Raw genomic sequence first — 18,479 nt, forward strand, 5'->3', positions numbered from 1 at the left:
ATTTTTTGCACTACTAGGACAATGAAATTAGAAAAAACACTTTATTATAGGGGATAGGACCCAATAGTTGTGCACCTTAACTTCGCGCTTCTCAAAATCATACGTGGAAATTTCAAATCACTCCCAATTTTTTATAGTAGCTTACTTGGCAAGTCCCTTGCTTATAACTGAGGTTTCAGGGCCACATCATCAAGTATGGTGCCACATCAGCATGCTTTTTGCCAACGTGTCCAAAACAATGCCCCCCCAAAAGTGAGACCAATAGGCATGAGAAGAGGCCCCTAAAATTGTGGAGCTGATGTGGCATCACATGATTGATTGCTTTTTACAACTAATGGTACATTTCATAGCAATAATAATTTTAAAGTCACAACTATTGGTGCAATGTATTGTAATTAATAATATATAGCACACAACAATTGACATTTTATGTTTCAAACAATAGTTTTTATTTGTACTATTTTTGGAATAAAAAGTATCAACGACCTTCAGAACAATTCATACATGCTCAACTACTGGTGCTCTTCCCTTAGAGTGTGGTGCCTTCAAGAAAATAGAAACAAGCATTTCAATATAATGATAATGGTAGTAGTTTCGTGCACAATTTATTTAGCAAGACTATTGAGAAGATGGAAATGCTTGCCATCTCTTTAAATAGCAAATAGATTGAAGTAGATAAGATCAAATTGATGAAGTTGGCTTTCCTATAGACTATTTTTAACTTCATAGACATTACCTACAAGTTTTTCTTCTTCTAAAATTACATTTGAATCGACCATTCGTTGGGTTTTGTTGGTTGAATGACGGTCTACAAATAAATTGTTGGATCCAATCCAAGTGCAATCCCTGGTCTTTGAGGCTGGTGTCCTATGGGCTCTATTTTTATGAAAAAGGCGGTCCTATGGATTTTTTTTTGGCTACAGAATAAATTTGGAATCTTCTCCTAAAAAGTAGAAGCTCCTACTTTTTAGATTTTCATTTTTGAGCGGGTGCAAATGGGATGGGTCTCGAATTAGCCCCTAGAGCTTAGGGATAATTTATGCTACTTGTCAATTATAATTTAATAAAAAGTTATTGTTAAAATTGCACACTACAAAAATAGACATAATTAGTCCTTAAATTTAAGAACTAAATTTTTTAAGCTGAATTGCATTGTTTATAGAACCACCAGCTTCCTTCAATTTAAAAGCTTAAATTTTTAAGAAAAATGCACTACAAATTTTATAAGACCACCTACTTTTTAAAATTCCTTAAAAATCTATTTTTAGGAAACCCCTACATGGGACCCAGCCTGACTCCCCAGCCTGATTCCCCAGTCATACCGTCGTCAGGGAACTGCAATGAAAACATAATTCCCAGAAGCAAAACAAAGCTTCACTTCAGCTCCCCAAAATACAAACAAAACACACCTTGTCGTGCATATTGAAATATCACGCTCTAAACTAATAATTCCAACGTTCGTCCCTTCAGAGATATGAGATAACCTTCCGATGGCTGTCCATAACATCGTGGGTAAACAACAAATTATCAGCCAATGAAGTGCTTGAACATAGACTCTTTTGCCCGGGCCTCGTTTCAAAGGGGTGATGTTATAAATACCTTCATTATGCATGTGGTGGCCAATAATTGGCTGATATGCTTCAGAAAATGCAGCTTATAGGAGCACAGAAGGCCACACAGAGATTCTCCACCGTATCATGCCTGCAAAATCCATACGAGGACGGAACGTTATTATCTAAGCAGGTCAATTGGGTATATTGATTACCCGAAATCCTTGTTCTTATTAACTGGTAGAACCGTTCTCTAGGATTTTCTAGTTGGGGAGTCGACAATCTTTGGTTTACCCATTAATATGTTTGCATTTCTCTAATTCTTTTCCTTAATACTTATGTGGGTTGATACGGTTCCTTTGTATCTGTTCGTATGCAGGATAATGTGCAAAAGTATAGCTCAGGTAATCAAATTCTGTGCAACAAACATGCCAGTAAGGCCTTTCTCAAGAACCCAATTTCTCTTGGCTTTGATTATCCCAAACCCTTGGAACCCCATAGCAGGAGCCGTAAAGCAAGTTCCGACAGTGGTGCGGGGGCAGCTGCTGAGACGGAGGTTGAATTCCCCTGTGACTATGGTGAGCTACTTGAGCAGGTATGCATCTTGTCTTAATGAAAGGAATATCTACATCATTCTATTGATAAAGGAATTCGTAACTTGGTACTTGCGAATGCGGGGTACTTAACCAGAATTCTACACTGGGTCTTTAGCAAGATACCCCTTTCCCTATCCTTCATTCTGATACATGCCCACGGACATATTACAGTGTACTTAACTGAGAATTGATGAGAGTGGAGCTTATTAAATGCGTTTATTTGTGTGAGTTGAATGTGATGTAAGTGCGCCCTTGCGGTTTAAAATATCTCCCTTATCATAGCATGCCTAACTAACTACTAGGTCATATGGTAATGGGACTTATATCTAGCTTTCCGAATCTGTACTAAACCTACATTTAAAAGAAGTTTTCAGCAGTTGTTTATGTTCTTCCATTACTGTACTTTTCGGTTTCTTGTGAATAGTAATGTCTTGAGAAGAGATTAAGCTAATAGGATGAATCTTAGGCGGAATAGAAATATAAATTATTTTACCAAAGAACCACCCGGAAGACAATGCTTATTCCATACACCATATCGATATTATATAAGTGAAACACTAGTTGTTTATGTGAACTTACGTCCAAATTTATAATGCAGTTTTAAAACATAAATACTGCAAAAGCTACGCCACTTCATTTTCATCTCAGGAAGTCTAAAAGCAATGTGATTAATAACTAATAGTTGAGTATTGATCTGATGTTAGGATCTATGACTGCTGCACGTGAGATGTTAACTTTTGCAACGATTAAATGAAGGTCTTAAAATTACAATCAAATTGCTTAAATAAACATAATAATCAAATAATGATAGATTGAACAAAAGAGAGAAAGAAGAGAGAAGACAAAACACAAGTTGATAACGGAGTTCACCAATTGGCTACGTCTCCGGGTCTCTCCAATGGAGTGGCCGATCCTTGTTTCAGTTCCAGAAAATGGTTACAAAGCACCTCAATGGTTACAAAGACTCCTCATGTCTCCTCGGACAATAATGAATTACAAAAGTCCTTCTCCCACGCACAACAAGCTCAAATTCAAGCTCCCAATGTACAGAGACGAATCATTCACTATCAAACTCTCCAAAATAATTTCTCTCACACTTCTCCAGTCTCAATTCACTACCAAATTTCCTCCTCCCAAACTCACAACATACCCCCCTTTTTATACACACATTTTGCCAAATATGGTGTAAAACCATATGATTGTACAATCACTCATATCTCCCAATTTTAACACTTAATCTTTTAAAATTATACTCAACCCTTAAAATAATTGGCTCAAGCCTTAACAATATAATTTTGGGTTGGTTTTTAATATTTTTTTTTTGATCTATAAAAGGCTGAGGCCAAAGAATTTTATTAATTTTTAAAAAATAGATAGAATTACATTTACACCTCCATTCGGTGTGGGCACCGGTAGGAAAGAATGGAGGGAAGAAAACCTCCGGTCTAGCCCAGATCCCTCAAGGATCAGAAAAAATTAAGAATGTGATACAAAATGGAGATACAAGATCACAGAGGGAACTTGTCCAAAATAATGAAGATTGTCTGTAGAAATCCTCTGTGTAAAGTTGAGCATCAGATTGCCCATTTCTTGGGGTGATGCTGCCATTTGTGGGCGACAGTTCTTGCTATTCTTGAAACACAGGGTTAAGCATGCTCTGCTCCATATGCTGCACAAAATCTTGAGAAAATCTCTCACCAGAATGTTAGGAAAAGGAAAACTGAACAGGTCAACTTATACAATATATCATACCTGCCTGGATGGTCACCCTGTTAGGATACATAGCTCAAAATATTAGTCTCAAAAAATCTCCAGAAACATAATGCAAGAGTGATTACCCATCGGAAAGCATAAACTCAATAAATATTAACGAGGCAAATTCCATAATTATTCCTGCAAAGAGATCGCGGGGAGCTACCATCTTAAAGAATATACATAGCTTAACAAGATTACGAAGCTAAGTTAAAGCAACCTAGAGACATTAAAGCCTGAAAGCTTCTTAAGAACAAAACAAGAGACAAAACATCAAGATTATAGGGGACCGAAAAGGTAAAATAGAGATGAGGATAGCTAGGTTAGTGTTAGTCCTAAAAGAAGACAATATCTACATAAATAATAATACCTATATATCCATGATCACATATATCCGGGAGCGAGATATGTCAGCACGTTTATATACCTATGCTCATTAATGTAAGGTATTGCCTCCTTCTAGTCTTAAAGCTTATCCTAGCAGAGCGACGATGAACTTAAGAAAAGACTCATCGAAGACAATAATTCCATCGACAAAAGATAACGAGGAGAGCGAAGATGGTTTTCATCGACAGGAAAAGGTCTTTGAGGAGATAATACCATCGGTGTAACATAAAAAGGGCTCACCAAAAGGAAAGTTCTCATCGAAAGAATAATGTCGATCAGACAAAAGGAAGCTACATCGATAAAGGTATCGATGAGGAAATAGGTATCGAGGATGCTAAATGCATGGTTTCACCGATGCGCCTTTATCGGTGGAAGATGATAAGGGAGGATAAAGGAAGGCTTCGGTGAGACAATAGATCCATTCATCGACAGGGCATGATGATTTCGATGGAAGAAGTGTTTCGGTGGAAAAAGGGTCACCAAAGCCCAAGGTTTCGACATAAAAACCCAATGGATATCAGATAGGTATCGGTGAGGAAACAACCATAGTGGTCGAATACAGTATTTCGATGAAAGAAGGATAATCTGTGAAGTTAAATTATAAAAGCCCCCTATTGTTAAAAGAAATTGTCATTTTCATTAATACCATGGTAGCCCACAAGTCATCAAGCGGGTGTAATAGCATCCTATTTAAGATATCCAGTTTCAAATAATATTGATGAGACCCAACGATGTCTTATCGATATAGAAGGGCCATCGAAGAAAGGAAGCGCTGATGAACTTTAGAAAAGACTCATCGAAGACAGTAATTCCATCGACAAAAGATATTGAGGAAAGCGGAGATGGTTTTAATCAACGGGAAAAGGTCTTCGAGGAGATAGTACCATCGGTGTAACATAATCACCGAAAGGAATGCTCTCATCGAAAGAATAAAGTCGATCAGACAAAAGGAAGCTACATCGATAAAAGATATCGATGAGGAAATAGGTTTCGAGGAAGCAAAAAAGGCATGCCTCCGATATGCATGGTTTCACTGATGCGACTTTATCGGTGAAGGATGATAAGGGAGGATGATAATATCGATGAGACCCAATGATGTCTTCATCGATATAGAAGGGCTGTCGAAGAAAGGAAGCGCCGATGAACTTCAGAAAAGACTCATCGAAGACAGAAATTCCATCGACAAAAGATATCGAGGAAAGCGGAGATGGTTTCCATCGACAGGAAAAGGTCTACGAGGAGATGATACCATCGGTGTAACTTCTCAGCGAAAGGAATGTTCTCATCGATAGAATAAAGTCAATCAGACAAAAGGAGGCTACCTCGATAAAAGATATCGATGAGGAAATAGGTTTCGAGGAGTCTAAAAGTCATGCCTTCGATACGCATGGTTTCATCGATGCGACTTTATCGGTGGAAGATGATAAGGGAGGATAAAGAAAGGCTTCGGTGAGACAATAGATCCATTCACCGACAGGGCATGATGATATCGATGGAATAAGTGTTTCGGTGGAGAAAATAAAGGAGGTCACCGAAGCCCGTGGTTTCTTTGACATAAAAACCCACTGGATATCAGATAGGTATCGGTGAGGAAACAACCATAGTGACCGAATACAGTATTTCGATGAAAGAAGGATTATTTGTGGAGTTAAATTATAAAAGCCCCCTATTGTTAAAAGAATTATCATTTTCATTAATACTATGGTAGCCCACAAGTCATCAAGTGGGTGTAATAGCATCCTATTTAAGATATCCGGGTTCAAATAATATCGATGAGACCCAACGATGTCTCATCGATATAGAAGGGCCATCGAAGAAAGGAAGCACCGATGAACTTTAGAAAAGACTCATCGAGGACAGAAATTCCATCGACAAAAGATATCGAGGAAAGCGGAGATGGTTTTCATCGACGGGAAGGTCTACGAGGAGATAGTACCATCGGTGTAACATAAAAAGGACTCACCGAAAGGAATGTTCTCATCGAAAGAAAAGATGACGATCAGACAAAAGAAGGCTACGTCGATAAAAGATATCGATGAGGAAATAGGTTTCGAGGAGGCAAAAAGGCATGCCTCCGATACGCATGGTTTCACCGATGCGACTTTATCGGTGGAAGATGAAAAGGGAAGAAAAAGAAAGGCTTCGGTGAGACAATAGAGCCATTCACCGACAGGGCATGATGATTTCGATGGAAGAAGTGTTTCGGTGGAGAAAATAAAGGAGGTCACTGAAGTCCGCGGTTTCTTCGACATAAAAACCCAATGGATATCAGATAGGTATCGGTGAGGAAACAACCATAGTGACCGAATACAGTATTTCGATGAAAGAAGGATTATCTGTGAAGTTAAATTATAAAAGCCTCCTATTGTTAAAAGAAATTATCATTTTCATTAATAACATGGTAGCCCACAAGTCATCAAGCAGGTGCAAAAGCATCCTATTTAAGATATTCGGGTTCAAATAATATCGATGAGACCCAACGATGTCTCATCAATATAGAAGGGCCATCGAAGAAAGGAAGCGCCGATGAACTTTAGAAAAGACTCATCGAAGACAGTAATTCCATCGACAAAAGATATCGAAGAAAGCGGAGATGGTTTTTATTGACGGCAAAAGGTCTTCGAGGAGATAGTACCCTCGGTGTAACATAAAAAGGACACACCGAAAGGAATGTTCTCATCGAAAGAATAAAGTCAATCAGACAAAAGGAAGCTACATTGATAAAAGATATCGATGAGGAAATAGGTTTCGAGGAAGTGAAAAGGCATGCCTCCGATACGCATGGTTTCACCGATGCGACTTTATCGGTGGAGGATGATAAGGGAGGATAAAGAAAGGCTTCGGTGAGACAATAGATCCATTCACCGACAGGGCATGATGATTTCGATGGAAGAAGTGTTTCGGTGGAAAAAATAAAGGTCACCGAAGCCCGAGGTTTCTTTGACATAAAACCCAATGGATAACATATAGGTATCGGTGAGGAAACAACCATAGTGACCGAATACAGTATTTCGATGAAAGAAGGATACATGCGTTGAGAGTGCTTATCTGTCCCAGATAATTCATGAAAGGGTCCTGGGCTGCAAGAATGTGAGATAAAACCTGCATATATGTATATATATGTAAATATATATATATATATATATATATATATATATATATATATATGTGCCGATGAGAGGCTGAATATGAGGATGGATGACTGAATCAAGGTGAGGGTCTGAAAATGAAAGTTCCCAGACAAGTATATACAAAAATATTAGACGAGGGGCCTCTCTGTAATGTCCCCACTTTGAAATAGAATTTAATAATAAATGATAATAATAAAATTAAAACATTAAAAATTAAATTAAAATATAAAATAATATAATTAAATATGATTAATTAAAAATTAATTAAGTTAATGAAAAGTCAAAAGTCATGAAAGGAAAAGTTGTGACTCCCTCAACATTGAGATATAAAAGGGAGAAGAGAACCTCATTTGAGGGGGGATAATTTGGAAATGAGAAGTGCAGATCTGATTTAAATAATAAGTGCACATCTGATTATGAAAGGCTGTGTCCCTTTCAAAGGGTAGAAATAATGAAGAGTTGCACTCTTTCCAAAGGGCATACATGATGAAGAGGTGTGGCCTCTCCCTCAAATGGAGAGATATAAAGGGGAATAAATCGCTGAGGAAAAATCACGTCTGGACTTCAGTCTGAATATACGCTGCTCTAATCACTAGCCATTGGTTGACATCCACTGCATACGAACAACCATAGCCACGTTGGAAGCAAAATCGTGGAAGGAGGGAAGCATACCCAGCATATCCAGGATACACCACCAGCAAGTAATCGGTTCACCCTAAACCATAGTAAATACTTCATGAATAATGTCGTAGAATTCGAATCATACCGCATGATAAATTTAAATAGAATAGCCGGTAAATAACAGAGATACATTCTAAATTAACAGAGATGCATTTATAATCAAAGTTGCAGAGATACATTCAGAATTAGCATAATAGAGATGCACCCAGAATTGTAATGACACTTCTAGAGACAGAGATACATTCAGGATTATATTATAATAGCGATATATTAGTGATGTTAAATAACAAATTACCATAAGATTGTAGAGATACACTCAGAATTAAAACAGAGGAAATAGAGATTGCTTCGGAGGAAATTTACAGAGCTAGGGATCATTGAGGCATTTCAGAGCAGAGTTGAATGCCAAGATTCCAAGAGGAATCCAGAGAGAGATTCATAGGGAATCTCTTAGAGACAATATATATATTGTAGAGATTAACCATATGCATATGTTAGAGCTAGAGAGGCTTGAGCAGGGGTGGGATCTCTGCCAAGCTTTGAGAGCATTAATGATTTCACTCATTAATAGAGATCCCAAATAGAGACCTTAGGAGGACGACATCTTGGATTGCTCCTAACTGAGAAGTGTTTCTCAATAGAGGGTTGGGTCAATCCAGGTAAGGTCCAACTAAGTATTGTATCCTTTTTATAGATAACAATAAATTAGTTTAACATTATTTGTTAAATATGTAGAATAACGTATCGCATTCTTTCTTGTATAATTGCACAAATAAATATATATGTTTAATTACCTTTCATATTGTTTGTATACTAACGTTTGTTTGCAGGACTTGGACGCCAAATAATCCAATCCCCAACTGGGAACATTACAGTGGTATCAGAGCTATGATCCTGCCATCCTGTAGGGTAAAGATGAATCATTGAATCATTCTAGTCAATAAGAAAAAAATCTGACAATATGTGTATTCACGTGTATGCTTCGTGTTTTTCATGTGTATGCTCTATGTTTTGATTTATATTGGTAGATGACTTAGTTTGAGAAAGTTAAAATTGACATTGCTTGAGGACAAGCAAATTTGGGAGGGGTGGACTGTAATGTCCCCACTTTGAAATAGAATTTAATAATAAATGATAATAATAAAATTAAAACATTAAAAATTAAATTAAAATATAAAATAATATAATTAAATATGATTAATTAAAAATTAATTAAGTTAATGAAAAGTCAAAAGTCATGAAAGGAAAAGTTGTGACTCCCTCAACATTGAGATATAAAAGGGAGAAGAGAACCTCATTTGAGGGGGGATAATTTGGAAATGAGAAGTGCAGCTCTGATTTAAATAATAAGTGCACATCTGATTATGAAAGGCTGTGTCCCTTTCAAAGGGTAGAAATAATGAAGAGTTGCACTCTTTCCAAAGGGCATACATGATGAAGAGGTGTGACCTCTCCCTCAAATGGAGAGATATAAAGGGGAATAAATCGCTGAGGAAAAATCACGTCTGGACTTCAGTCTGAATATACGCTGCTCTAATCACTAGCCATTGGTTGACATCCACTGCATACGAACAACCATAGCCACGTTGGAAGCAAAATCGTGGAAGGAGGGAAGCATACCCAGCATATCCAGGATACACCACCAGCAAGTAATCGGTTCACCCTAAACCATAGTAAATACTTCATGAATAATGTCGTAGAATTCGAATCATACCGCATGATAAATTTAAATAGAATAGCCGGTAAATAACAGAGATACATTCTAAATTAACAGAGATGCATTTATAATCAAAGTTGCAGAGATACATTCAGAATTAGCATAATAGAGATGCACCCAGAATTGTAATGACACTTCTAGAGACAGAGATACATTCAGGATTATATTATAATAGCGATATATTAGTGATGTTAAATAAATTACCATAAGATTGTAGAGATACACTCAGAATTAAAACAGAGGAAATAGAGATTGCTTTGGAGGAAATTTACAGAGCTAGGGATCATTGAGGCATTTCAGAGCAGAGTTGAATGCCAAGATTCCAAGAGGAATCTAGAGAGAGATTCATAGGGAATCTCTTAGAGACAATATATATATTGTAGAGATTAACCATATGCATATGTTAGAGCTAGAGAGGCTTGAGCAGGGGTGGGATCTCTGCCAAGCTTTGAGAGCATTAATGATTTCACTCATTAATAGAGATCCCAAATAGAGACCTTAGGAGGACGACATCTTGGATTGCTCCTAACTGAGAAGTGTTTCTCAATAGAGGGTTGGGTCAATCCAGGTAAGGTCCAACTAAGTATTGTATCCTTTTTATAGATAACAATAAATTAGTTTAACATTATTTGTTAAATATGTAGAATAACGTATCGCATTCTTTCTTGTATAGTTGCACAAATAAATATATATGTTTAATTACCTTTCATATTGTTTGTATACTAACGTTTGTTTGCAGGACTTGGACGCCAAATAATCCAATCTCCAATTGGGAACATTACACTCTCCTTGGGCTAAAGGATGGAAGACTAAATGGGTATGAAGGAGAGGAATAAAATCTATGATTGAGATTTGTGTTTTAATGATTATATCCGACCATGGATTGAGCCTAACTACCTGAGTTAAAGTCTGGGAGAACAGATATATGGGCATATTTAAGCTGAATGTTTGTCTAAGTATCTATATGTAAATACAAGGGGCAGGAAGAGGAATAAATAAGGGGGTTAAAACAGAGCCTAGGCAAGAGAAACATAAGGGGATGAAAGGAGAAAGATGCTAACGACCACTTAGGACACGAAAACAAAAGAGGGGGTTGCCTTAAGGTGGCACAGATAGGAGATTGATGCCGTTGGCTCCAAAGTTGGCCAACTCATCCGCTCTTTTATTGCCCTCCCTATAAATATGATTGACTGTGAACCTATCAAGATCTCTGCATAAGTCAAGAGCTTTTGACAGCAAAGTATTTAGTCTCCAATTAGGCATACTACCTTTCCTCAGAGCATTGACAATTATAGCTGAATCTCCTTCAATTTCTAAGTTCTTAACTCCTAGTTTCCTACATAAATGTAGACCCTCCACCAGGGCCATAAGTTCTGCCCAATTGTTGGTGTTGATGCCAACCGGAGAGGCAAGGGTTGCCAGTTCCTTGCCTTCCCAATTATGAACAACACATCCTATCCCTGCTTGCCCTGGGTTGCCACGAGATGCCCCATCAAAGTTTAGCTTCACCCAACCTTCGCCTGGGGGCTGCCATCTGCATGTATCCCTTGATCGAAGACTTGTAGTAGGACCATCTCCTACAAAGGGAGGAAAGGATAAGCCTTCCCATCGTTTTTTCATCTTTTCATCCCAATAAGTGATAGAGGCATTCTTCAATGTGCCTGATGACAGTCGGTTGTTCAAGAGCTCAATGATAGCTGACTCTATCCTGTTAATGGGAACCTCTAGTTTCTCATTTTTTAAGAGACGTCTATTTCTCTCCTTCCATAATTCCCACATAATGGAAGAAGGAAGAGCTGTCCATAAACCTTCAAAGAGACAACCACGCCTGAGGAGAGGCCATGCCTTGAGCATTCCAAAGATGGTGTGGGGGAAGGCCGCAGACCATTCAAGTTTGTTGGTGAACCAGATCCAACATTTGTGAGCAAAGGGGCAGTTAAGGAGGATATGATTGGTGTCCTCCTCCTTTGCCTCGCATAGAGGACATCTACTAGGGCCCTCATACCCCATTCTTCTAAATTTGTCCGTTGGTTTTTAAAATTATTAATAGTTGGGTTTGTTTGAATTAGTTTATGCTTGCAAATGGGGGAGGGCTCGGGTTTGGCCGAAGCCCTAAACTCACGGTTTATCATATAACAAAATCCAAAAATCGCCAAGAGTATCCTGAAATACCCGCAATTGCACTGGTGGAGAGAAAAATGTGAAGAGTGGAGGTCGGTGGTTCAAAACTGCTCAACTCCCTTTTTAGCAAATGAACTATCCTTAGCATAGAAGTTAAATAGAAACCGCCGAGAATAGAACCCAAGGAAAGCGGATGGCCTGGTGGCAGTGCATAAGAATAGGAGATGGGAGGTTCATAGTTCGAACCTTGTAACACACATTTTAAGCAATCAAATCTTGATTTACTTCTATGAGGCGCTACATGGAATTTGAAATTATTTTGAGCATATCTGCTTGGATCAATCCTCCCCACTAGAAAACTTTTGGACCTCCAAAAGTTGCATCTATTTAGAAATTATGTGAGGGCATGGCCTCCCCACTTGTCCAGTATCCTCTACCCATCTGTACACCTGGCTCATCACAACAATCAAGACTGCAGCAATATTGTTGAACATATGCATCATGCTATCACTTCCATAAACATCTACATCAACTGCTCCAACTACTAACCAATAACCACTGATTAATATCAAGCTGAATAACAATGCAAATACAAAAGTGAATGAATCAACAATGTGTTTGTCTTTCAGAACATGAACAGTTTTACCCAAGGGAACCTTCAAACTCTCAACCATAAGTTGAGGACTTGGATCATCGATGCCATTTGTTGTCTCCTCACGCTGTACTGTTGGTGTATCCTGCGACATTTGAACTGTATTAGCCTTGATTGCTTCAAGTTCCTGCCTAGAATCACCTGACCTGACAGACATAAGAGACAAATCTTTACTTGCATTAATCACCCTCTTCAACTGCCCTGTGTTTGCAAAAGACTGATTAGTCTTAACCTTGTGAGAGTGTATAATATACTTGATGCCATCTTTAAGCAAATGATAATGATTCAATTCCTTGTAGAAAATAGCCTTCCGATGATACAAATAAGGGCTACCCAACACTATTCTGCAAACATCTAGTGGAACCACATCAAATTGTACCTTATCAACATACTTAGTTGAGATTGCAAACCTTAAAGTACATTGCCTTGTTACTTGCAATTTACTGTTTTTGCAAATCCAACCTAGTGGATAAGGTCTCTTATGTGGTGTAGTTTTCAACCCTAAATTCCTTACAACATCTTCTGAGATTAAGTTAGTTTGGGATCCACTATCTATGAGTGCATCAACTTTAGTGTGCTTAGCAACAACCCTTACATGAAAAAGCTCACTTCTTTTCTTATCTTCAGGGACATCATTAACTTGAGAAGTAGACACACAACAATCAAAGGAAACACTGGCAATAAGAGCCTTACCTTTTAAACCTGCTGAGTGCGTACAATCACATCCCGCTCCGCCACCAATACTTTCTCCAAAGCTGTCTTCACCATGTGTGCGGCTTCTAGCAACTCCTCTTTTGTATCCGCTGCCTTCGTCGCGTAGACCAACCGAGTGTGCAACAAACTCCTCTCGGTACTGACGACATCCAACTCTTGCTGCACGTGGCTCCTCACACTCTGCTCAGCCGCCAGACGAATCTCGACCTCGGCCTTCTCTGCTCGGGTCTCAGCCGTCTTTGCGCGGGCCACCTCTAGCTGGGCCAACAATTGCACCCTCTTGGCTGCCCATGAGGCCTGCTGACTGGCCACCTCCATCTCCAATGCTACTCGCGCAGCCTCGCGGACCGCAGACTCCTGCTGTGTACGCCTCAATGTACAATAGGCATCTTGGTAGACCTGCTTGATCTCGCGGACAACTGCCGTCACCCGACTCTCCACAACGGGCTGACGCACACGCCAAGCCTGGAGCATCTCCTCCGTCTCAGTAGTCGGCCAACCCTGAGACTCAAAGCAGGTAGCAAAGGCTGCCGGGCAGCCCACCCGCATAAACTGTAAGACCTGCTCTAGCTCCACCACCACCTGCTGCAATGCTTGCGTCTGGGCAGCGGCCACCACCCGCCTACCCCTCGTCACCATGTCAGCCATGTCAGCTAGATAGGTCTCAATATCTTCCCCCGTCTGCGCTGAAGGCTGTGAAGTCTCTGGTGGAATGGACACAACCGCATCCTGCTGTGAAGTTACCTCCTCCACCATCGAAGGTGTACCATCCCCTGGCGCCTGCCCAGCAGAGGCGACCTCCCCTGCCTCGTTCCCAACTACGAGTCCATGTGCCTCGCCCGATGAGTCGTCCAAGTTGACTACCTCCGTTCTAGTCTCTCGACACGGTGAGAATACAACAACTCCCTCTGGTTGTGCCAATGTCATCTGAAACTGTTGTGTGAGCTAGCTCTGCATAGCCACGACCGACGGGTCGACACACATCTCTACGACCAGGGGATGGTTCGCTGTCGTCGGCTCCTCCAACAAAGACGCAGACACAGTCACCACGGTGTCACTCCCCACAACGTCCAACTGCACCCGAGGCTCTGTATCCACTACCTTCCTCAGCCCTTGCTCGACGACTACTACCCGATGCAGTGACTCCTCCGTCCCTGACTCTGCCATGTCCTCCGTAGGTGCCGCCATGGTTGGGCTCGGTGATGCGACCCGTTGCTGTAGGGGGCCAAGTGTAACTGGCATGCGGCTCTGTCCGAAGGCTGGAATAAGGGTGCCGCCTACTCCAGATGATGGCAACGACGTGCCCATCAGTAGCAGGGGTGGGGCAAACAGGACTCGCTCCTCCGTTGCCCTGCTGCTATCATCCTCCTCTTCCGCTTCTGATTCCTCGTGCTATTGGAATCCCTCTCGCTGTCAGGCTCCCCTGAAGCCGAGGCCGTATCTACCGCCCTTTTCCGCTTCGCGGAAGAGTGCCCAATGTCCAAGTGCCTCCAATATTTCCCCTTTGCCTCTTGCCATCACGCTCTGCGTCCCACGACGATTGTTCCGTTTGCGCATCGTCAGCCTCTGGGTTAATCTCACCGATGGGTAGGCCCATCGTGTCCGTGCGCCATCGCGTCTTCCGTTCTTGAGTACGTCTAGGCAGCGGCGCCAAATGTTTGCCCTCTCGGGTGAATAGCTTAAAACATAAAGCACGTAATGCAGAATAATAACGCCATAGATATCAGACAAGTATAAGAGATCTTCTTCCATTCATAATTGTTCCCCCCCGTCACAAGTTACATTCGGAAGTATATAAAGATACCGAGGGGGGGCGAGCGCCAACCGTCGCACCGCAACTGCCACCCCTCGGTTGCCAACTAACCAAGACAATTACAACTTAATTAACTAGTTTTATTTTCATTTACAATATTGCCGCCAACACTTACCTTTCTGTTTCTGAGCCCACTTAGGTTTCAATTCTGGATGCAACCGCCAACAATGTTCTTCATCATGACCTTTCTTGTCACAATGAGAACATGTGAACTCCTTAACAGTAGCTATCTTCCTTTCTCTTCTTGTTTCTGCAACCTTAGATGAATTTTGTACAAAATTATCATTGTCAATATTCTTACTCCTGGACTCTAGATGTGTGGCTTGAACACTGACTTCATCCAAATTACTAGGATTCAACATCAAAATAGAATGTCTTAGGTACGAATGCAAACCACCTATGTACTTAAGCAGTGTATCCTGAGTATACAATGGCACATTCAAAGCAATAGCCTGTTTTCTGAACTCGTGGGTGTAATGTTGGATAGATTGACCCTTAGATTGCCTAAGGTTTGCCAATTCATTGTCAATTGTTGCATATGACCCAAAGGGTAGAACTGCTTCTTGAGAGCAGCAACAAATTCCATCCAAGTCATACTAACATTACCATGGTGAGCAATTTTTGCTTGAGTCCTACTCTTCCACTAGGTGAGAGCTGTTCCTCCCAATCGGAGAGTGGCTAACTGGATCCTAGAGGCATCTTCTACTAGGCCTTGTATTCTACAATACACCTCTACCTGTTGGACCCAATCATCTAACTTTTCAGCATCTAACTCCCCACAGTACTTAGGTAATTCAAATTTTACATCCAGTTTAATTACAGGCTTAGATGTGCTCTTGAAAGGATTAATAGAAGTAGAAGAAGAAGAAGGGGAAGAAGGAGGAGTTTTTGGTGGTGAATCGCCACCTCCTGATCGCTTCCCTTTATCCTCTCGATCTCCATGGTCCTTCGATGACTTTCCTTTTTCATGCTTCATCCGATCTTGCCTCTCTTTGTAGAGTACTTCCACCATAGCCTTCATTTCAAAAAAAGCTTTCCGAAAGTCTCTTTCATTGAGCTCAGGGTATTCCTGTTCAGTTACAATTTCTGACATCTTCGGTGGAAAGGTCCTTTGTTTACTGATCTCAGGATTATACTCTGCAAATGTGCCTTCACCACATTGGCTCTTAGATCGTGTTAACATCCACCTCTGCAAACACTAGTCAAACAAGCTCTGATACCACTTGATCTGATGTTAGGATCTATGACTGTTGCACGTGAGATGTTAACTTTTGCGACGATTAAATGAAGGTCTTAAAATTACAATCAAATTGCTTAAATAAACATAATAATCAAATAACGATAGATTGAACAAAAGAGAGAAAGAAGAGAGAAGACAAAACACAAGTTGATAACGGAGTTCACCAATTGGCTACATCTCTGGGTCCCTCCAATGGAGTGGCCGATCCTTGTTTCAGTTCCAGAAAATGGTTACAAAGCACCTCAATGGTTACAAAGACTCCTCATGTCTCCTCGGACAATAATGAATTACAAAAGTCCTTCTCCCACGTACAACAAGCTCAAATTCAAGCTCCCAATGCATAGAGACGAACCATTCACTATCAAACTCTCCAAAATAATTTTTCTCACACTTCTCCAGTCTCAATTCACTACCAAATTTCCTCCTCCCAAACTCACAACATACCCCCCTTTTTATACACACATTTTGCCAATTATGGTGTAAAACCATATGATTGTACAATCACTCATATCTCCCAATTTTAACACTTAATCTTTCAAAAATATACTCAACCCTTAAAATTAATTGGCTCAAGCCTTAACAATATAATCTTGGGTTGGTTTTTAAAATTATTAATAGTTGGGTTTGTTTGAATTAGTTTATGCTTGCAAATGGGGGAGGGCTCGGGTTTGGCCGGAGCCCTAAACTCACGGTTTATCATATAACAAAAACCAAAAATCGCCAAGAGTATCCCGAAATACCCGCAACTGCATTGGTGGAGAGAAAAATGTGAAGAGTGGAGGTCGGTGGTTCAAAACTGCTCAACTCCCTTTTTAGCAAATGAACTAAACTTAGCGTAGAAGTTAAATAGAAACCGCCGAGAATAGAACCCAAGGAAAGCGGATGGCCTGGTGGCAGTACATAAGAATAGGAGATGGGAGGTTCATAGTTCGAACCTCGTAACACACATTTTAAGCAACCAAATCTTGATTTACTTCTGTGAGGTGCCACATGGAATTTGAAACTATTTTGAGCATATCCACCTGGATCAAGTATGCTGTTTAATGTTCTTTCCTGGGTTTGATTTCTTTTCTTCCTTTGTTTTAGTTGTAGCCCCACTTACATGCGCAGCTTCTCATGGTATATATTATTCAGTAAGAATGATAAAGATGCATTTTCACTATTTGTTTAAAGAGTAGATTTGTTATTTCTTATTTTTTCCACAAATTTGTAAAACATTGATATCCTTGACTTCTTAAAAACATAGGCAGAGAGGCGCTAGTTGTTACTCGTAACAAAGAAAATTGAAGATATTTGTCTCTCTATCCTGTTGAAGGATCACCGAATGTGATCTGGCCAAAAAAAATAAAAATATAAACAGTTTTCTTCAGAAGCTCTTTTATTCTAAGAAGATATTGGTTTTAATAACCTGTTTGAGTGTCTATGTTATTTCTAATAGTTAAAAATTGAGCAATTTTAGTTTACATAGTCAAATCCAGAAATATTACCGAAGCTCATATCATATATTGAAAATTTTGTATCTTTAGTTTCAATTTAGATAGCGCTCAGCAAATTCAAAGTGCATCTGTTTAGAAAGTAGTAGATATGATTAATGTAGTTCTAAGTGCTCATTCGGCATTAGTTTTAAATATTAATTGTGCTCATTTTTATCATGTAATCTTCTAGGTTTAATTTTAAGTGGTCAACTCAACTTATGTTTTAACTTTGCTTAATATGCATTTTAGCTTTAACACTGTTTTCCTGATGCTTATTAACATTTGAGTATAATAAACTAGAAAGTAGCTTCTAGATGTCTAGTGGTAATATTTCTCCCAGCTATCTTCTTATCATGGATTCTACATGCCCTTCTTTGTTTATACTTTTACTCGAGATTAATTAAAAATGGACACACAAATTTGAGTCCAATCTTACTTAGAGCAGATCAGTTTGTCTGTCTAAGATCATATCGTTATTTAATAATAATGCTTATATGCTTCAATTTGTCTTGTCTCTTCTTGATTTTCATAGGTAAAAGTGGCAACACAATTGGCATTGAAGGAATCAAAACATTTGCTGGTAAGCAATCTTTTAAGCTTAAATATATTTGAGGAGATAGAAAATGTCTAATCATGTGATTGCTCCAACT

At 39.6% G+C, this 18,479-nt stretch overlaps 1 protein-coding gene across 2 annotated transcripts in view; it reads left to right on the forward strand.

Moving 5' to 3' along the window:
* Positions 1-1,343: 1,343 nt before the first annotated feature.
* The window catches only part of LOC131055475 (protein LPA3), a 57,615-nt gene continuing 40,479 nt past the window's right edge, over positions 1,344-18,479 (forward strand). Inside the window, exons 1-3 of one of the 2 annotated variants that reach the window (XM_057989965.2) lie at positions 1,344-1,743; positions 1,930-2,145; positions 18,362-18,409. In XM_057989965.2, coding sequence (XP_057845948.1) covers positions 1,636-1,743; positions 1,930-2,145; positions 18,362-18,409 — 372 coding nt within the window. In that variant the 5' untranslated portion in view covers positions 1,344-1,635. Of the gene's footprint in view, positions 1,753-1,929; positions 2,146-18,361; positions 18,410-18,479 lie in introns of both variants that reach the window. The other variant, XM_057989961.2, reaches the window with a different exon arrangement.

Source organism: Cryptomeria japonica, chromosome 2 (genome assembly GCF_030272615.1).
Source record: "Cryptomeria japonica chromosome 2, Sugi_1.0, whole genome shotgun sequence".
Classification (NCBI taxonomy): domain Eukaryota; kingdom Viridiplantae; phylum Streptophyta; class Pinopsida; order Cupressales; family Cupressaceae; genus Cryptomeria; species Cryptomeria japonica.